This window comes from Ambystoma mexicanum, chromosome 9 (genome assembly GCF_040938575.1).
Source record: "Ambystoma mexicanum isolate Mex_15411 chromosome 9, UKY_AmexF1_1, whole genome shotgun sequence".
Taxonomy (NCBI): domain Eukaryota; kingdom Metazoa; phylum Chordata; class Amphibia; order Caudata; family Ambystomatidae; genus Ambystoma; species Ambystoma mexicanum.
In genome coordinates, this window is record NC_090931.1 from 591,669,378 (window position 1) to 591,691,696 (window position 22,319).

The 22,319-nt window shown below is 43.7% G+C and overlaps 1 protein-coding gene across 4 annotated transcripts in view; it reads right to left on the reverse strand.

Annotated features, from left to right (window-relative positions):
- Positions 1 to 15,084: 15,084 nt before the first annotated feature.
- Positions 15,085 to 22,319, reverse strand: part of PIGL (phosphatidylinositol glycan anchor biosynthesis class L) — a 760,299-nt gene continuing 753,064 nt past the window's right edge. For all 4 annotated transcript variants that reach the window (XM_069615215.1, XM_069615214.1, XM_069615217.1 and 1 more), the window contains 2 exons: positions 20,902 to 21,035; positions 15,085 to 15,521 (listed from right to left, as the gene is read on the reverse strand). In XM_069615215.1, coding sequence (XP_069471316.1) covers positions 15,363 to 15,521; positions 20,902 to 21,035 — 293 coding nt within the window. In that variant the 3' untranslated portion in view covers positions 15,085 to 15,362. The remainder of the gene's footprint in view (positions 15,522 to 20,901; positions 21,036 to 22,319) is intronic.

Here is a 22,319-nt window from a genome sequence, read left to right on the forward strand (position 1 = left end):
AGAAGAAGTCTTCTTTTCATTGCAAGGGTGATCAGCGTGACAGTCAATGGAATCATAATACAGGTACTGTGGCCGAAAAAAGAAATCCTGCGTCCAAAAACTACCTTTGCCCCGTGAACCCTGGGAATCCCTCAACCAGTTCAAGCACAGAAGCATGTGGCCCCAACGGATTCTGCAGCCCTGACGTGGCAAATCAGAGTAAGGGGGTCAATTTATGTACCCTTTTCACCCCCAACCCCCACCTTACGGTTAAAGGGGTGTAGAATCCAGTCCCTAGCTATCCCTTTCCTGACGTAGATCAGTGGTGGTCTTGTCAAGGATCCTCCCCTGAGAATTCCCTAAAATGGTGGGATTGAGAAGGAGACTTACCTTAACTTCTCTAAACCTTTGGTACCTTAACTTCTCTAAACCTTTGGAACACTTAATCACAACCACTGTCATTGCTAAATCTAACAGTAAACCCATCTGAACAGTATAGTTATTTAAAGTCTTGATTATGCTATACTCTCTTTAACTGTCTGTAAAGTGGAAGGCTTCTAATCAGAAGCCCCAATTGTGAATGTATATATATGTTTGATAGTGTGATAATACTTACCTTAAGGTTTCTTTGCTTAGTGTGGATTTTTGTAGACCTAGACTACTCTCACACCCCTCCTGCCGCCCTGCTACCTACTGTGACAAATCTGGTCTATTCGTCCCTTCTCCCCAGAGGGTAGCCACCCCCTTTGAGGCCAGGGAGGTGAACCCGCTCTGCAGCACCCTCTCAAGTGTTCTGGGCAAGTGGGACCTCATTGAGAGTGACTCCCCTCTTGGGGACAAGGACTCCCATTCCAACAAGGAACTCCCTGTCCAGAACATATTATCCGCCTACATGAGAGTCGGAAAGACTGATGTTAACCCTGTTTTGGATTCACAGAATAGTGACATTTCTTTAGTCTCTTTGGCTTCAGGTAATGCTGAATTCCACCTGAACGCAACATTCAAAGAAAAATGATACACCCCTTTTGGGATAGCCCTGAGGAACATTAAGAGTCGAGGCTGGAGAAGCCACAGATGTTATGAGAGCCTAATAAACTTGAACAGGCAGTGGCCCTACCAAATTAGAGTTAAAGCAAGCTGACCAGAGGGCTTTGGGAAGCCCAAGAACCACGAAATAGAACGAACGGAACAAGAAAGTGGGAGAACATGGAGGGTTCCAATATTTAAGTACGAAACAAGAAAATTATCAAGTACCAACTCTGAAATGGTGGAATTCCTGGACAGAGAGAACCATATGGAATTAGGATTTGGCATACAGAACCTGCAGAGAGGTTAACTGTGTTGTGAGACATTTATGAAATTAAAAAAACAAAAACAAAAAATGAATCCAACACATTGGGCCAGGCAGAAGCCAAGGACCAAGGCTATTGCTCCAGCCTCCTTTTTTGTTATTTTTTCCTAAGTGGTAGGGGCATTTAGCCAATAGGATTTGGGCAAAGGACTATTTCTTTTGCCTTTTGACGAGCACCCTTACTTTTAGTTGGTTAAGCAGGGAACCTCCCTCATAGCAGTAGGGCTGGATAGCCATTTTGTATTTATTTAAATAAACATCTAATTAACATGGCACATCTTAGTCTGAGTCTTTCTTCTGGTTTGCCACACTACCTTTATTAGATATGCCTGGACTTCAATGTCTTTCGTGTTCACCATAATAGGTGGGCCTCCCAAAATCCACACCAGGGTGCATTTTGGAAATCCATCTCAACACGACCCAAAGTCCTTGACCTCAATGCTGCTGGTCTCTGGGCGGCGCTGCTCCCCTTGGTTCACTGACCATTACGATGGTAGGAGTGTGGTGCATGCTGGTAGCTGTAGTCTCTGGGTCGTACGTCCGGACACCAGGCTGCTCTCATCCGCATAGATCTATGGGACCATCAGAAACGTTGTGAGAGATAGGGCCAGTGCAGGGGGTACTAGGCAATGGCACTGATACAGTGGTAACAATCAGCAACATGTGAAATATGCTGGGGAGCCACTCAACTGCCCCTGAGTGCACCTGGTATAGGTCTAGGTCTGGCTATGCCCTGGTAGGACAACTACCCCAGATTGAGAAGGGACTCTGTGCTGCTCTGACAGGATCATACCCATGACCCTGTCTCAGTAGTCCGACTGTTGCATTTGGACTCTTTGTAGTTTCCTCATTAGATAGTCCAGAGGTCCGAACTAAAGGTGGTTTGCATAGTTCGCATAGTTCAGTTTTGAGATACCACAGCCATGGTTTTGTGGGTGAATGTTAAGTATGGTAAGATGTGGCATAGAATGCAGAGTTGGAGAATACAATTTCTCACAATGGCTATTACCTGTGGTTTAAGAGTAAGAGCATTGTTCATTGTGGTCCCAAGATTTCTTGCCACGCCACAGGGTAGAAGAACAAGTTACTTACCAAACTGGTAACATTCTTTCGATGGGATGTTCCTCCAACGTATTCCTTATCTTTGATAATCTATTTCCAGCTTCCTGGTCTCTGCATTTCTTTCCAGTAGAGGGTGCTGCGCGTCACGTCCCTCGAGCTGGTGTCCCTCGACAGCCTCTGTATCGGCGCCGACGTCATCATGAGTACAAATAGTCTTGCGCATTGTCCGTTGCTCAGTTCCGTTTTGAAGTTTAGTTTTGCTTTGCATGAATTGGTTAATAACCTTGAGGGAGCGTAAGCTGCAACAACAAGGGAAAAGTTTTCGGGGAAGGATGGGAGGGGAGATAAGGAATACGTCGGAAAAACATCCCATCGAAAGAACGTTACCAGTTTGGTAAGTAACTTGTTCTTCGAAGGGATTGTGTCCTCCGACGTATTCCTTATCTTTGATAGACTCCCATAGCAGTAGCATATAGAGGAGGCGGGAGTAAAATGAAATGTTTCCCTTTAAAGATGCACAGAATGCAACACAGCTTTTCCAAATTTTGTCTCCTGACTAGAGGAGGAATCAAGGCTGTAAAATTTGGTAAAAGTGTGTGCGGACGACCATGTGGCAGCCGCACATATGTCCTTAATTGGAACTCCTCTTTGGAGAGCTGAAGAGGCTGCGATATCACTGGTTGAATGAGCCCTAAAATGTTGAGGGGACTCTTTTCCTGCCAATTTATAGCATTCTATAATAGTTAAAATAATCCATCTTGAAATGGTTTGTTTTGTAATGGGCAAACCTAATTTGTGCCCTGCGTACCCCACAAACAATTGGTCTGCTTGTCTGATTCTTGTAAGTCTGCTAATGTAAAAGCTTAAGGCATGCCATGGATCCAGCCTGTGTAATCTTTCTTCCTCTTTCCCTGGATGGGGAGGAGGATAGAACAGGGGTAAAGTTATTTTCTGAGTAATGTGGAATTCTGGGACCACCTTTGGGAGAATATTGGGCTTCACTTGTATAACAACCTCATCTTTGTGAAAGATTGTATGAGGAGGTCTGCAAGATAAAGCTTGTAATTCGCTCACTCTTCTGGCAGAAGTTAAAGCCACTAGAAAAACTGTTTTAAGAGTGAGAAACCTTAATGAACAGGAATGAAGGGGTTCGAATGGAGTACCCATTAGAAATTTCAAGACTAGGTTTAGGTCCCACAATGGAACTTGAAAAGTGGTTGGGGGAAACACATTAGTTAATCCTTTCGGAAATTGAATTACTAACGGTAATTTGAAATATGAAGGCTCCTTAGCAGTGAGCTTAAAGATTGACAGCACTGTGAGGTAGCCCTTGATCGTACCAACTTGAAGACCTGAATTTGCTATGTAAAGCAAGAAAGATAACACCATCGGTGTATTACATGAAAAAGGGTTCAATATTCTTTTCTCTGCACCAGCTGCAAAATTTGTTCCAACGGTAGCGGTATAACGTGTTTGTAGCTCGCCTTCTGGTTGAAAGCAACACCTCCATTACGTCATCCGGGAGATCCCAATCCTTGTAGCTCAGCCTTTCAGAAACCAGGCGTGAAGGTTGAGGGTTCTGATATCCGGATGGAGAACCGGACCTTTCTTCTGTGAGAGAAGATCCTCTCTTTGCGGAAGACGAATCGGAGGGCAGATGGACATGTCTAGAAGATCTGGGGTACCAGGTTCTCCTGGCCGAATCTGGGGCAATTAGGATCATGGGTTTCCGGAATCTTCTCAACCTCCTGATCACTTGAGGAATGACAGGGACTGGAGGAAACACGTACAGAAGTGGATACTCCCAGTCCACTACGAATGCGTCCCCTAGAGCTCCTCTCGGGGGAAATTGCCTTGAGCAATACTGATCGCACTTCCGGTTTATACTGGTGGTGAACAGATCCACTTGAGGGGTCCCCCAAAGGGCGAAGATCTCTTGAAGGACTTCCTGACCTAGTTCCCACTCGCGGGAGACAGTGTTCTGCCTGCTCAGAGCGTCCGCCGTCAAGTTCTACTCTCCAGCTAGGTGAACTGCCGATAGATTCCTTCTTGAATTGCCCAAAACCAGAGCTGCATTGCCTCTCTGCACAGTGGCAGTGACCCTACGCCTCCTCTTTTGTTGAGGTAGTGCATGGCCACTGTTGTCACTCATTATCAGGACAATTTTTCCCTGTACTGATGGCAGGAAAGCTTTCAGCGCTAGTCTGATCGCTCTCAGCTCTAATAGGTTGATGTGTAGTCTGGACTCCGATGCAGCCCAACGACCGCTGATGGTCAAGTCGTTGGCATGGGCTCCCCACCCCGTGAGTGAAGCATCCGTGACTACTGTTATCTCTGGCCATAGTTGCCAAAACTGTTCTCCTTTTAAGATGTTCTCCCGACACGCCCACCAATGAAGGTCTCGAGCTTCTCTGTCCGGAATTAGTAGGAGATCTGACATTCTCCCAGGGAATTGTGACCACTGGGTCCTTAGTGCCCACTGGAGAGATCTCATTCTCAGGCGAGCCTCTGGCACTAGGAAGATGCAGGATGCCATGAGGCAGAGCAACCTCAAAAAATCAAAGGCTTTTAGACATTGGGCATTTTGAAACCTAGTGACCATCTGTAGAATATCTTGATCCCTCACCTCTGGTGGCAAGGCTTTTCCCAGGGATGTGTCCAGGTCTGCTCCAATGAACTGGAGTCTCTGTGATGGTATCATCTGCGACTTCTTTATGTTGAGGGAGAAGCCCAGCTTGTGAAGGAAGTGGCAAACATAATCTAGATGGATCTGAGCTTGTTCCGGGGATACTGCTCTGATCAACCAGTCATCCAAGTAGGGGTAGACGTGAATCCCTTCCCTCCTTAGACTTGCAGCCACAACCGCCATTAGCTTGGTAAAGACACTCGGGGGCGGAGGTCAGCCCAAATGGCAGAACTCGAAATTGTTAATGAGAGTTGCCAATTGCGAACCTCAGGTATCTCCTGTGTTTGAGATGGATTGGCACATGGAAATAAGCATCCTGAAGTTCTAGAGATACCAACCAGCCTGAAGCTGGAGGGCCAGAAGGATCTGAGAAAGGGTTACCATCTTGAACTTGTCTTTCCTGAGGAATTTGTTCAATGTTCGCAAGTCCAAAATGGGTCTCAATCCTCCGTCCTTCTTTGGTACTAGAAAGTAGGGGGAATACCAACCCTTGTTCCTCTCCGCTACAGATACCGGTTTTATGGCACCTTTCTCTAGCAGGTCTAAAATGTCCTGCACAAGGAGCGGGTCTGGAACTTCAAAGAGTTGTTCCCTGGTGGATGACTCTGAGGAGTTTGTAGGAAAGGAAGGCAGTAACCTTGGCCAACTGTCTCCAATGCCCAAGCATCTGACGTAATAGCCTGCCATTCTGCCAGATTTTGAGTTAACCTGCCCCCTACCGGTCTCTTGTGAGGGGAGACCTCCGAGGGGTTTAGAAGCAGCTGACCCAGATGCTGAGGGTAAAGTAGCACCTGCTGGTGCAGATTTTGTACCTTTGACCCGTGCACCACGGGTGAATCGTCTCTGGCCCCTTTGAGCTGGCTGTCCTCTGCCTTTTCCGAATGCGGAGTTAAAACGAAAGGACGTACCCCTCCAGGATGTACCTGTGGGGCAATCTGGAGTTTGCCGGATTGCAGCCCCAAGGGATTTCGCTGCTGCTTTGGATGTTTTCAATTTCTCCAGGCTGTCATAAGCCTTCTTTCCAAATAGAGAAGTGCCGTCAAAGGGCATATTCAGAAGTCTGGCATGCACATCTGGAGCAAACCCAGACTTCCGCAACCACGCAAATCTGCGGATTGTGGAACTCGCCGCCATAGCCCTGCTGATGCTGTCAGCAGAGTCAATGCCTGTTTGAAGGCACTCACACATTGCATCCTTTCCATCCCTGATGATGCTTAAGAATGCTTCCTGTTCTTCCCCTTCTGGGAGACAGTCAGCTGCAGATGAATCACACTCCCAAAGTGTGTGGCTGAATCTTGCTAGCGTGCAAGTGGCATTGACAGATTTAAGCACCATAGTACATGCCTAAAAGACTTTTTTTGACATGGAGTCAAATCTTTTATCATCTCTGTCTTGTGGAATAGTGAGGTATGCCGACTTACTGTTTGATGAAGTCCCTGCCTGCACAACTAAACTCTCTGGAGTTGGATGTTTGCTTAGATATTCAGGATCTGAAGCTGATACTCTGCATTTAGCAGAGCGTTTTTTATTTACTGCAGGGATAACTTGAGGAGTCTCAAAATTTGCAGATATTTTCCTTTGCGGAGCAGCATGAAAAGGGACAACGGGATCCTCTTGGGGTCCTTTATCTACTATATCAGTAAGGTCATCTTGCTGAAAAGAAGGTGCAGGTGTAGTCCACCCCATAAATTCAATTATTCTAGCCATAAGAACCCTGTAAGGTATCTCAGCATGTTCTCCAGGTTCTGGTCTAGCAAACTCTACTTCTGGAGATGTATCTATACCACTCGCCTCATGTAGAGACTCCTGTAGGTCTTTCAACCTATTTTCTTCAGAGATGAATTCCTCTGGAATGGGTACTGTAGTCCTTTGTAGTCCAAAAGGTCTCTCATTGTCAGAGTCCTCCCCTTCCTCACATATGGAGGACAAGGCTCTAAAGTAGTCAGATCTAGGATATGGAGTAAAACCCATTCCTAGAGAAGAAGGAGCCAAATTTGTTGTTACTGCCTGAGAAAACGTCATGCTTGTCGACGTGGACGTTGTAGGCTTCGACAATCCTGTAAAAGGTGTCAAAAACGTTGGAAAAGACCTCGATGAACTTGAGAGGATCGGAATCCTAGTCGGCCTCGTCGAGATTGTCGATGGCACTCTCGACGTCATGGTTGGGGCTTTCGGCATCTCTGGTGCCTGTGACGTAGTGGCAGTTCTAGGCTTATCCTTCATCGGAGTCGACAACGGCGTCTAAGACGGTGTTGATGAAGCAGATTTATGCGTCGAAGGTCCCTTCGACAATGGTGTTGATGACGCAGATTTGTGTGTCGAAGGAATCTTCGATGATGGTGTTGATGACGCAGTCTTATTGCCTTTACTCGAGGGTTAATGGTGCTCTCGAGTATTTTTACTCGCCAAGTTCAACGACTCGCAGCGTTTTAGTTTTTCGGGTCTTTCACCCAGGGTATCACCTTTAGACGTCTCCGAGGGGGCCGAGGTCACTTTCTTGAACATGCTAAGCATTTTTTTTACAGAATTCCTCCCACTTAGCTGGAGAGCTGTGTTTCGTGGGGCAGGTGACCCTTTCCGGGGAACTAGAGGAAGAGGAAGAGGGATATCTATGGCGCCTATTCTTAGAATCGAAGAATGATAGGAACCGCTCCGAGATCTCGATCAGGAATGTTTCTTTTGGCGATGAGGAGACGAATGTCTCGACTCAGCCGAAGAAACTTTTGAAGGGGTAGAAGTTTTAAAAGCCTTACCTCTTTCTAACTTCCCCTTATGCTCTTTCAAGGCTTTCTCCGTCATGGACATATGGTCCTCACACTCCGAACAGTGATGGTCCGATCCCAGACACCACAAACAGATCCTGTGAGGGTCTGTTAAAGACATTTTCTTTCCACAGTCGCGACATTTTTTAAACCCGGACCGTGGAGTCGATGGTTCGGATGAAGATGCCATCATTATAATTTTAGATTTTCGAAGAAATAAGAAGATTTTTATGAAGAATGGAACCGAGCGTTATGTTTCCGAGGCTCATGAAGCGCGGAAAAACAGAACTGAGCAACGGACGCTGCGCAAGACTATTTGTACTCATGATGACGTCGGCGCCGATACAGAGGCTGTCGAGGGACACCGCCTCGAGGGATGTCGACGCGCAGCACCCCCTACTGGAAAAAAATTCTGAGGCCAGCATGTCATTCATGTCTCCACTTGTGCAAGACATGTCTTTAAATGTGGGGGGTTTGTTGCTAGTTTTGTCTGGAGTTTGTAGATTGAGTGCCATCTGCATAGTTATGGCAAGGATCCACAGTTTTATTGATGAGGTCCAGTAGGGGCGACATGTAGATGTGCAAGAGGAGAGGTGACAGAGTGGATCTGTGGGGTACTACACAGGGCAGTGGACAAGGCTGGGATTTGAAGGGGGCACAATACTGGTTTCAGTTATGCCAGTGAGGAAGGAGGTGACCCAGAGAAGAGCTGTTCCTTTACTTCCAATGTATGTGCCCTTAACATACTGCCCCCTTTTTCAGGCAGCCACCTGCCCCACACCCATTTGGCCCCAGGTACTAGTTTAGAATGCCACAATGCCTGGTCACCAATCTGGAACTTACCTGACTTCTGGAGCTTCCAAGTCTGAGAAGCTGCTGGAATTGATATTATCCTTCCAAGGACCATTTCACATCTCAAAGAGAGGCCAAGGCTCCCTTCATTTTCTCCACATTTGTTGGATGTAATGGAGATATCAAATTGATCAGTGGAAAGGTTCGGGAAGGGTGGACGTCCGGGGAGTGATGAAAAATCCCAAGCTCTGCCTGCTTGTCCGAACATCGGATACTGGCTACTGGCTGCCGTACTGCACATGATGGGCTCCATGGCTAAACAGCAGACAGTGCAAATGTTACTCCCTCTAGAGAATTTGTGAAATGGCCCCACACAGCAGGGCCACCTTGTAAAACCAAGATAATCATAAGGGGGTGTGCCAACATGCATTTGCTTTTTCATTTAGTAGGGCAGCAAGGATACAGGTCTACGGGAAGTAAGTCACCGCTGTGGTATGAAGGTCTAGAATGAGGAAGAGGGATACAACTGGAATTCTACATCAGGCATTCTACGATTATTCGTGTACAATAAACCCAGACAGAATAGAGTTCACTCCATCATGCTAGGATAACACTAGAACCTGAAAGACTGATCTAAAGTCATCCAGAGGGGGAAGTGCTTGGTCCTTCTTAGAGATACAGTTCACATAACACAAACTTACATAGATGTTTGATAAGATCCTGAATGCCCCATTTTCAATATGGACGGAAACCAATTGGCGTAGCCTGGGTGGCAAGTAGATTACTTATGCTGTTCATGCTGAGCCCGAATACTCATTTCTAGACTGGGAGCCTGTTGACTGCGCAAGTCAATACAAGATGTTTTTTGTGGATTGAACCTTAGGCACTGTGCAGCCATATGGTCTTTGCTAGCTTCAAGCAAGTGTAAAACAATGAAGAGATGATGCCTAAAGGTATATTTGGATTTCATCTGTTTACTGTGGGTCCACACCTACATGCAACATAGCAGGGGGTAAACTAAATGGAGGGACCAGGGGATCATTAAAGGAGACAGTAGTGCCAAAGAGCCCCACTCTTAATACTGCTTGTTCACATTTCTAAGTTGTTTGAAAGAAGACAACTACTAAGCACAATCAAAACTGCGCAACCAGTATGTATGTGAACACACTATAAATGAAGTGCATTATAATTTTATTATTTGGCTTGTAATTCAATTATGTGCCAAACTGCATGTAAAATATTGAGCAACGTGGCCCATTATCAAATCAACATATATTTTAAGGAGGTCAAGAACAAATATAACATATGGTACTCTTAACAAAAGCCATCAGTGTTCTGCTCCAAAAATTGATAGACTTGCCCTAACTGTTTTGCTTCTTACAATCTCAGTCAAGTAACTTATTTAGGGGCTGACTCAAAAATCAAGCACATTCAGAAACATGTTGTACAGTTCTAAATCAAGTACACATATTCAAGACATTACAAAAACACATCATTCATCCTACGGTTCAAGCATACAAACACACATTCGGTTAATATTTACAATTACACATATTCTATAAATAACATTTACAAAAATACAAATATTCAATTCATCTAAGTTCACTAGAAACAACGTAGTGTATAAAAAATCCCAACTGATTACTGGACCCTTGTCGTCTGTGTATAGGGTCACAAGAGTCCTCCGACCCAAACATATGCTTGTCTAATTGTACTTAATCTACATTTCAATTTCCTTTGTTTGAATATATGTAGAGCTGACTGGCAACCTGGGAGTCAAACTCCAGACCTTCGATTAACCTTGACTTTTGTTGAGAGTGAATGGACTGTTATGCGTGGAACGGACATAAGCGTGGTACAGCATAGTTACGGGAAAATAACAGGAAAGAATGTCTAGGGCAACTTGCAATACGTATGAGATGAATTGAATATTTGCATCTTTGCAAATGTTATGCAATATATATGTTATTGTAAATATGAATTGAAAATGTGTTTGTATGCTTGAAGAGTAGGATGAATGATGTGCTTTTGTAATGTCTTAATTGACTATGTGTACTTGATTGTGTACTGTACAAAAGATTTCTAAATGTGCTTGATGCTTGAGTCACCCCCTGTATAAGTTCCTTGAGCGAGATGGTGTGGAACGAAACATGTAGGGTTAGTCTATCATTTTTGGGATCAGGCCACTCATGGGTCTTGACCAAGTACCAAGTTTTATATTTTGAGGGGATCAAGAACAAATGCATGTTGATTCGATAATGGATATGGGTCACGTTGCTCAATATTTGAGATACAGTTTGGCACTTAACTGAATTAAAATCCAAATAATAAAACAAAAGAATTTGTTTTTGATTGTAAAGCACCTCATTTATAGTGTGTTGAGACACAATCAAGTTGAGCAGCTTTGAGTGAACTTGGTAGTTTTCTAGATGGGCTAGGGGTCGCTCACTCTGGTTTTCCCCTAGTGTCCCCAATTTGTTCTTGTTTGAAAGAAGAATGCATTAATAAACAAAAATTGAAAGAATTACCCCACTACCCTGAGATAAAGGGACAGGGACCAGATTCAATACTTTGTGCTGCAGGAAGCAAAGTAAGGTTGTTTTGATAAATTGCATATCTGTGGTACACTGCTCGAGTTATGCTAAATTGCAAATGAACGTGGTGGTGGGAAATTGCGCTATGTGACAGGATCCACTTGTCATATGCATTGATTTTTGTTTTGTAAATGGTGTGAGATAAGGCTGTTCGTTAGTAGGCCCATGGACAAGAGGATCCTTTAACAGTGACAGATGTGGTTTGTGATCAGTGATGAAGATACAGCACATGTTTCCCCCTGTCTTTAACCTCATCCATGGACTTTGAACCTTAATGCCCCCAATAACCGCAAAACCTAGAGCAGTCAAAATTAATCTGCCATTATTCAATTCATTGTGTTTCATTCCTCCGCTTTAAGATTAGTAGCAAATGAACAAACCTATTAACTTCAATCAAACACTGTCTGGTACTCACACACCCTGCAACCCCCACTGCAGCAACATGGCACACAATTGCTGTTGAGTGCGACAGGGTCACTTATGACCCTGTAGGAGGGTATGGGGGGACATGGGGGAACAGGGACCTCTCCTAGAAGTGGCAAGAGAGGGTTGTTACCCACTTATCTGCCATGCATGACAACAACGTTGCCACCCTCTGTCACACAATGCCTTCCTGGACAGTGTTCTCTTATGTTTCCCGACAACTCCTCCCAGAAGGCAGCTGGGAGCAAATAAGAAAACTCAGACCAGAGCCAGGAGAACAGAATGAAAACAGACAGGAAATGGACTGGGAATGTCTTTGCTAAACAGAAATGAGACACCCAACATTTGACCTGCCAACACCAAACAGTTAGGTAACAGAAAATGAGCTGGTAGTGAGAAGAGACTACATGGGAACAGGAGCGACACTGAAATCCTCCCCAAAACGAATTTGACATCATACCCACAATCACATGAGGAAAATCTTAAGAAAAACTAAATTCCAGAGCCACAGCAAGCAGAGAGATCATCAGAGACTGGGTCCTATGTGTGGTGAAAGACTTTCTTTTGAAAGTCTGCAGTTGCTTTGCGCACTTGTGTGGCCTGAATGCATCAGGTTTTACTTTTTGTCATGCAGCGTCTCCTAAAGCCCCTCACCCTACCCCCACATGCACATATACACACACATGTATATGTATATGTAATTGGCCAATTCCACTTAAAGTGCACAACCAAACTGTACACTTTAAAAAAAAAAGTCTTTTAAAACACAAGATGACAAGGGGGGGTCCTGGGAGTCTCTCTGCCAGACATTAGTCCTGGGTACGAGAGACTTACCCAGAGTCTTTAGCTCACTATCTTTCACAGAGAAGAAATATCCCAAACATATCAGTCTTTGTCCTGCCCTGGGGCAGTCCAGCACCGAAATGCTAGGCAATTCTCCTCTGAACAAGAATACCAACAGCATCCCCAGACACGTGTTTCGGTCTGGTTGGACCTCATCAGTAGGGAGGAGCTGTGCCTCTCTAAGAATAGTGAGCAAGGGGTCCACGTCTGGATTCCCCTAGTAACTTAGGGTGAGACCCAAAGTTACTTAAATATGCAAATTGACATGGAGGGGTCCTGGGAGTCTCTCTGCCAGACATTAGTCCTGGGTACGAGAGACTTACCCAGAGTCTTTAGCTCACTATCTTTCACAGAGAAGAAATATCCCAAACATATCAGTCTTTGTCCTGCCCTGGGGCAGTCCAGCACCGAAATGCTAGGCAATTCTCCTCTGAACAAGAATACCAACAGCATCCCCAGACACGTGTTTCGGTCTGGTTGGACCTCATCAGTAGGGAGGAGCTGTGCCTCTCTAAGAATAGTGAGCAAGGGGTCCACGTCTGGATTCCCCTAGTAACATAGGGTGAGACCCAAAGTTACTTAAATATGCAAATTGACATGGAGGGGTCCTGGGAGTCTCTCTGCCAGACATTAGTCCTGGGTACGAGAGACTTACCCAGAGTCTTTAGCTCACTATCTTTCACAGAGAAGAAATATCCCAAACATATCAGTCTTTGTCCTGCCCTGGGGCAGTCCAGCACCGAAATGCTAGGCAATTCTCCTCTGAACAAGAATACCAACAGCATCCCCAGACACGTGTTTCAGTCTGGTTGGACCTCATCAGTAGGGAGGAGCTGTGCCTCTCTAAGAATAGTGAGCAAGGGGTCCAACCAGACCGAAACACGTGTCTGGGGAAGCTGTTGGTACTCTTGTTCAGAGGAGAATTGCCTCGCGCATTTCGGTGCTGGACTGCCCCAGGGCAGGACAAAGACTGATATGTTTAGGATATTTCTTCTCTGTGAAAGATAGTGAGCTAAAGACTCTGGGTAAGTCCCTCGTAACCAGGTCTAAAGTCTTGGCAGAGGGACCTTCAGGACCCCACTTGTCAATTTGCATATTTAAGTAACTTTGGGTTTCACCCTAAGTTACTAGGGGAATCCAGACGTGGACCCCTTGCTCACTATTCTTAGAGAGGCACAGCTCCTCCCTACTGATGAGGTCCAACCAGACCGAAACACGTGTCTGGGGATGCTGTTGGTACTCTTGTTCAGAGGAGAATTGCCTCGCATTTCGGTGCTGGACTGCCCCAGGGCAGGTCAAAGACTGATATGTTTAGGATATTTCTTCTCTGTGAAAGATAGTGAGATAAAGACTCTGGGTAAGTCCCTCGTAACCAGGACTAATGTCTGGCACAGGGACTCCCAGGACCCCACTTGTCAATTTTAAAACACAAGATACTCAAAGACTGCAAAGACAATCATGCCGGAAAAGGGGGGCCTTAGAAAGCTTTTTAAAGCTTTTCCCCTATGTAAGCTGCAGGGGTGAGGTGTGGAGGTGGGCCGAGAGACCACGGGGAGGATAGATGGAGGAGCGCAGTGCTGAAGAATTAGTAGCAGAATGCAGGTGAGATATTGGTAGTGAGAGAGACTGGTGCCAGTTTGGGACAGTGAAGCAGTATGTGAGTGTTTGTGAGAGTGAAGTTAATAGTGAGGTCAAGAGGGAGACAGCAGTAGGATAGTGAGGCTTATAGATAGAGATAGGGGGAAGCTTGATAAGAGTAAGGATAGTAGACAGGTGTGGGAGTGGGGTGTGAGGAGAATTAGAGTGTGCTAGGTAGGTTGAAAGAGAGGTTCGTAGAGAAGGGTGAACAAGGCCCCATATCCCTGGGAGAGTGAACAAGGCACTATATCCGTGCAAGGGTGTGCAGGGCACCATATCCCCGATAGCGTAGTGAGGAATGAGAGTAGCAGAGAATTGTGAGAAGTGGGGTGAGACGAGGTAGAGTGTGTGGAACGTCGAAGGGATAGGAGAGAGTGGCAGGTGAGAAGGGGAGGAAAGGGGGTATTGGAGTACAGTAGTATAGTGTGGAGTAGTAGAGATCAGGGAAAGGAGAGGAAGGGAGCGAATGAAACAACGACCAGGGCGCATGTTGTCGGCACTATCCGGACAATATCACTTTATATTTGGCAAGGCCCAAAGAGTGAAAGATAGGTAAGGCTTCTGTCTTTAAGTCCTCACCTCTGGCTAGCAAGTTTATAGTATGTGCTACCTTACCTATCTCTAGCGTACAGTCACCCTAGGAATTAGGCAAGCCTGGGTTAGGGTACACTGAGCCCACGTGAGACGACAGTGAGAGGCACGGCCCTTAGAGTGTCTCCACCTTAACCTACCTAGAATACCAAACCCACACATTTAATAAAAACCCTTGCACTGTCTCCCAATTTCTGTGGATCTGTGACACGAGGCACACTTTAGGTTAAGTGCATGTTCAAAAGAGAAGTGGAAATGTTTTTGAGGTGAACAGCCCAAACCCATCCGATCATCCGGCTCACTGAGGAAAATCTGTGTGCCATAATAGGCCACCACTGAGGTAAGGACATTCGCAACAGGACATTAGGTGCAAGAACTTTTGTTAGTTTTATTAATTGGACTTTGGCAATCAGACAGTCTGTTTTAATGTACATAATACACATTTATTATGTCTCCAGCCAAACGTGCTTAAATGCTTATAGAGAAATGTGTTTGAAACTCCCACCCCCTTTTTAAAATTAGACTGTTTACATTTCAAACCAACTGTTAATAATGTCATATTGTTCAGTCGGAAAATAAGATACAGAATAAGATACAGAATAAACAGTGGTCAACTTGTTGAGCCTTAGTTGCCTTCGCATTCATCTGGTTTTCTTTTCGGCTTTCAGACTCTCGCCCCGATCCCAGCTCTCCTCCTTGCTTGAAAGGAAATTCAGCGAATTGATCCACATGTACCGTGAAAACAGCAGGTAGACATGTCGGAACCAAAGCAGCTGACTCTGATGGCACATCATTGCTCTCTATAGAAAAGGAAAAAAGGATAGTCAAACTGGAGCTAACAAGTGCATGTATTCAATACTTCAATGTGTATTAAATATGAACCCTGAACAACATCACTATAAAAAACACGGCCGTTTGTAATGGACAATACATAGTTAAAAGCTTCTTCTTTGAAAGGAAGTGCAGTAACTCCAGCACAGAACCGGTACATTTATGAGAGCTCAGAGTGCGACGTGTGCCTATTTGACAGAGAAAAACAAAAAATCTCCACAAGGTCACATCCCAAACATGTACATTATCTGCACGTGGCCTCATACTCCCTGCTGTATGCCACTAGCCCTTCTGGCTAATTTTCTCAATCGCCCGGTGTGCATGTTTTTCTTTCAGCGTTTATTTCACATGTTTTTTTCAATTCGGTTGCTCATCGGAATGGCTCAGTTCCCGTTTCACTTGTACTCAAATGTGGTGCTCTTTGTGGGCGCGATATTTACCTCCTACCAACACTTTGTGCTGGATTTGTGCGCAATGTCCCTGGATGGCTAAATCAAGCAAATATTGTTTGGCCATATTGCAGATCTGAGGAAAGCAAATCCCTTTGTCGCAGCCATCACGCAGTAATCTACTTTCAGTGGTCTGCTGGTCAATGTGGGACGTCACAGAGTTTGAGCGTTGGTGTTTCAGAGTCCCATCGTGCTCACTTGTCTGAATGCTCAGGGATCTGAAACGTGACTTCCTGGTTCCTGCCATGGTGCGATTCTTGCTGAAGGCAGAGCAGCAGAGCGGCTGGGCGGATGTCAATTAAGTTAACACAAAAAAAGAAAGCATGCTGACAGGTGAGGACTCCTCTTCTGTCTATCAGCGTGCAGCTGCCGCACACCATTTGTGCAATATGAGAGGCTGCAGGGAGAGACATGCTATGCTGCGCCCGCCTCTGCGTATTGCGGCCTATGTCTTTTGGATGAAAGTCCTCGCATTGCAAAAGAAAAACAAGCATTAGTAATGCCAACAGTTTTGGCTTTTGTTTGCGGCCTATGTCTTTTGGATGAAAGTCCTCGCATTGCAAAAGAAAAACAAGCATTAGTAATGCCAACAGTTTTGGCTTTTGTGAAGGCATAGGAAAGGCATTTGCCAGCCACTGCCGTTGTGGTAATAACTGACCGTTGATGGTAGCAGCTGTAAAATGGTGCGAGTTCCTGGGCATATAATGGCAGTGCCTGGTACGTATACACAAGCCAAAACTGCTGGCTTTGCCAATGCTTGTTTTTAACATGACTTCAGTGGTGGACATGCATAGTGCTTATACATCGAGCAGCTGGAGGGAGACCTTGTAAAGACATTTTTATTACTCCAGTAGCACCATTACAGCACCAATTAAGTCATTGACTTTCAGAAGACTTAAAAAATAACTAGCAGCCACTTTGAGCTCAAAGTTTGATCATAAGGCTTGATAAACCTAGCTCAAAGAGATTCTAGGAGGATGTGTTTTGGGCTGGGAGGGGCAGGAAGTGGGTGGCAATGGGACAGCCAATGGGTGGGTAAATAACCCAACAACACGTACAAGCTCTGTATCCCCTCCTCATATGATAGTATATATAAAAGAAGGTGTAAACACCGGACAATATATCCACAGGGATGACAAACACACGAAAATCCGTATATTGCCTAATATACTTCTTAATACATATATTTATTTAATTATGACACTCTTAAAATGATCATGTTACATAAAATTCATAATCAAACATACAAAAATATAAAACATATAAAAAGACTGTACTTCACAAAACACATGAAAATCCCAAAAATTGGGTTAATTCTTCTAATTTTTACATTAGCTCCGTGTGGAACTCCACACTGGAGTAATTTCTATTTTGTCTAGGTATTATTGGTACTTTCTCAATAACCCAACTTGTACAAGTTTAGCAAATTTGTACGTCAATATGTTCGAAGAAACAATCATATATCGCAGTCTTAACCCTTTTCAAGACAATATAGTGTGTTGGCTGCGTTATATAGACGACATCTTCGTCATTTGGAAGGGCAGTGTAGAAGAGGCCAATCAATTCAACAAATGGCTCAATACACAAAACAGGTACCTTGAATTTACAATGAATATGAGTAATGACATGGTACATTTTCTAGACATTTCGATATACCATCATCAGGATACCCTATTGATAAAACCTTACAACAAAGAAACAGATAGAAATGCCCTCCTTCATTTCACCAGTCACCATGCCCAGCATGTGAAGAATAATTTACCTTTTGGTCAATTTCTTCGTATCAAGAGAAACAGCAGCACAAGAGAGTCATATGAGGAAGGTGCCAATACGAAGCTGACAAATCGAGGATACCCTAAACGTCTGGTTAAAGATGCAGCTAAGAGGGCATTCAATAACAATAGAGAAGCCCTATTTGACCACCAACTACACCAGAATAGGACACGTAAGGAGAGTCCCTTAGTGTTCGTGAATACTTTCAGTAATTTATCCTATAAGATCAAAGGCATCATTAACAAAAATTGGAAGAAGGTGATGTCAAAGGAGAGTGTTAAACCACTAGTGGCTTTTAAGAAAAGCACTACAATACGCAACCTAGTAATGAGGAACGATATTGGAAATAATGGAAACAGAGAAACCCAACAGACAAGACTGTGGAATTTACCTCCAGTAGTAGGACACCATCCATGTGGCAAATGCAGCATGTGTGCACAGACTACAAAAACAGTTCAAGTAGATTTAGGTCTCAAAAAAGAATGGAACATTACTGAGCACACAAACTGCAATACAGAGAATGTTGTATATGTTATTAGATGCCCGTGCCAATACATCTATATTGGTAAAACTAGTCGGAAGTGTAAAATAAGAATGACTGAGCATAAGAGTTGCATTAAGAACAAGGTAGAACAAGCACCACTCGTTAAGCATTTTTTGGAAAAAAATCATAAGTGTACAGATTTCAATTGGACAATTTTGAAACATATGAAAGGTAAAACACAAGATTTGATCAATAGGAAGCTTTTAAGTCTGGAACAAAAATTAATTTTCCAAACTAAGAGCCATATTCGGGGGCTAAACGAAAACATAGAGTGGCATAATGCATAATGGATATACTCCCCACACAGTCATTCTTGTTACTAGTATTTATTTACAACTGTACATACAGACATATTGGTGGAAGAAAGTCCTCTAATCCCTATGGGTTCATGATTTGTGTTTCCTGATTCTCTCATTGATGATACAAAAATCGATTTAGTATTGCAGTAACATCACCACTATGTAAAATAATGTACGGTTTTCATCATTATCAGATGCCGAAACAATGGGTTGAAGAGATGTTCAGGTTGCGTATTTGAAAAATCATGGCAATTTTACTATTTTTGACAAATTTGAACATAGCGTCCCGTGATAATACTGTGTCCCTTTTTTTCTGCTGTCACGGGCTATTTTTAGTGATGTCTCGGGGTCTCTCCCGTGTGTTGTACGATCTGCCCCACCCATACTACATATCCCAGTAGGTTTGGGTAGTAGAGGATGAGTTCCACCCCCCCTCCGACGCCACGCGACACGTGATGACGTCAACACGTGATTTTTTGACGCGTGACGTCATTACGTCCCGCGAAACGCGACCGTGTCACGTGAGTGATTTAAAAAGCGGCTATGCTGCTTGTGCAAATGGCACACACGTACCTGGAACCTGTTTAGTGGTCATATCCGGTCTCTTTCTGAAGGTAAGAGGGAGTGTACATACTTACTTGCAGTATAGATATATAATTAACTTTTTAAATGCTCTCTTTGTAAGAAAATGTGTATCCTATAGTCTTGAGGATCTGGGTGGAATTCTACTCCCCAATGTAGTAACCTTATATAGTGGGACTTGTAAAAAAGTTTTCAGAAACAAGTGGTTGTGGCATTTTGTAGAAAGTTGAGTCCACTGATTTTAAGACCGATAACCATTTTTTTTGACTCCATAGGAAGCCTTTTCCTCGCCGTTTCAATCTACCACCTATCAAGATGGAGGCATATTCTAACCTCGAGCACTGGCTTATGCGAAAGTTCTGTAAGTAAGGTTTAGGTGTTGAAAGATATAGGACCATGTAAGGTTCTCACCCTATTCTAAAATTAGATCATGTATTCTCTCTATGTGTTTCTTTATAGAACTCGAGAGGAAGTTTTTGAGCGACCTTCTGTAACCATTTGGAAGTCGCTGTTTATCAATATCAAAGATTTGGTGTTGTTTTGTGGAAGTTATTACCACAATCTAGAAGGTATGTAAATAAAGATATATACCAAACACCCCTTTTTGGATCAGGGTGATTATGTTTGTAGTCTATTTAACAAGACACAAAACATCCGTACAATCTAGTAATATACGTTGTTTTTATTCTACAGGTGTCAAGTTTTAGAAATTCTATGGCTACAAGAAAGTGATAGGAAGGAAATACCATCACCTTTGAGAAACAAACACATATCATTTTACCCCTGATGAATATCCCACATTAATATGTGTTTCTAGGACAGAAACTTGTACAAGTTGGGTTATTGAGAAAGTACCAATAATACCTAGACAAAAAAGAAATTACTCCAGTGTGGAGTTCCACACGGAGCTAATGTAAAAATTAGAAGAATTAACCCAATTTTTGGGATTTTCATGTGTTTTTTGAAGTACAGTCTTTTTATATGTTTTATATTTTTGTATGTTTGATTATGAATTTTATGTAACATGATCATTTTAAGAGTGTCATAATTAAATAAATATATGTATTAAGAAGTATATTTGGCAATATATGGATTTTCGTGTGTTTGTCATCCCTGTGGATATATTGTCCAGTGTTTACACCTTCTTTTATATATACTATCAGTCTTATCCATGTGGTAAGGAGTGTGTTTTGATCCATTAGAACATGGTTATTGCCGTTTGAGAAGAATATCCCCTCCTCATATGCCATTTCTCCCTAGCTGTAATCTAATGCAATAGTTACGGCTTATAGGTGGCGCTAAACCATCACCTAATAGCCTAAACTTAAAATAGGTAGCAGGGGACATGTCCCTGCTGGTCGCAGACAGCACAGTCCCTCTGCAAGCAAAGCATCCGAGCCGGTGTGTTTCCGGCCACTCTGCTTTGGCTGAAGAGATGATGTATGTTTAGATTAACATTCTAAACATACACCTTTCACCTGATACAGACAGTATTGTAAGGTGAAAGATGTAGGTTTAGAATATTAATCTAAACGTATATCTCTTCGCCCAAAGCGGAGGTTTGGCACACTTCTCCCCTAATGAACAAGCTGCTACTGATAGGAATGCGCATTACATTGCAGATGGATAAAATGGGGAAACCGCTGATGGTCAAAGAGTCACCAATGAATGTCAAAGACTGACTTGACTGAACAATTCTCACCTTGGCTTGTTTATACTCCTCTGCTGTGAGCATGAAGATGATGTCATCAGTTTGGAGCCAGCTGATTGGCAAATCCAGAATGGACAGATACTTCCTGAAGAGACTCACAGACTCCAGAATAACAACGCAGCAACCTTGGGAGTGGAACAAACAAGAGGCACATCACATGAGCAGCACTACTAAGTGAAGTAGGGCCCTGAGTAATATAAATTAACTTATATCTCAGCTCAAAAAGCATCAGAAACAAGGACATCTTTTAAATGATTTCACAACACTCCATTTAAGCTTTCTTACATATAGTATTATCACCCTGGGCAGGTTTAGCAGGAACTCAGCTTGCGCTAAACCCGGGCTGAATATGAACGATCCAGGCATGGATGGCAACTTCCTAAATGTATTGGTGGTGGCCAGGTGGTGATGCAAGATCACCAAAAAGGAAGGGAGAGCCAGTTGATCTCATGTGTTATGCTCACACAAGGAATTTGCGTCAGCCAATAAGATTCTCAAGATTGCACATTTTATTAACAGATTCAAGCCCACGTCGAAGCTGGTGTCTAATCCCCTGGTGCCCAGTTTGTCGGAATGCCCGGAATGCTCCACCGCGCTGCTTATCATCTTATGCCACACATACTCCAAACACAGCACTCTGCAGGCCTAGTCTTCAATATCCGGCACCTCAATGCCCATGTCAAGGAAAAGTGGAACTCTGATTGGAACCCTGACTTCCATTTGGATGGCAGCCATGTTTAATTTCTTCAAATAAACAGAATACATGTGTTTGCGAGCTTGCCCCATTCCATTTTCTCCCTTTGTTACCTCACACAACACCCTGGGTATTTACACCAGGATGCTAATAGCCATAATGCCCTGTTCTTTTGGCAGGTAAAGAACTTAAAAGTAATATATAGACAGAAAAATAGACAATATTGTCAAAAATAATTCACTTCATTTATCTCATATATACACTCAGTGAGGCCACCGATGGTGGCAAAAGAGCGCTATACAAGAGCAATTATATTACATTACATATATGTTCACTGACTATATCGCACTCTGATTTTAACTGCAAAAGGTCTATTGCTGCTGCGTTATATATATAATTCCATCATTTTGCACTCGATTGATAGTCTAACTAGATGCAATAGCCTAATATTAATTTACTGAAACTCCTCTCATCTATTATAACAGCAACTGTAACCAGGTTCCTCCAGCGACACACACACGTGGAAACAACAAATATTTCTAATGTTACTGTGTATGTTGGAGGCAAAAGCCACATCCTACAGCGCCAAGGGCTTGAACCTCCAAGAATTATTGGGATTCTGGCATCTCGTGAATGAGAGCTGGACCAATGCAGTGGAATGATCTGTGTATGTCCTCGGAAGTATGGACGTGGAGTAGACCTTTCTCATAATGGA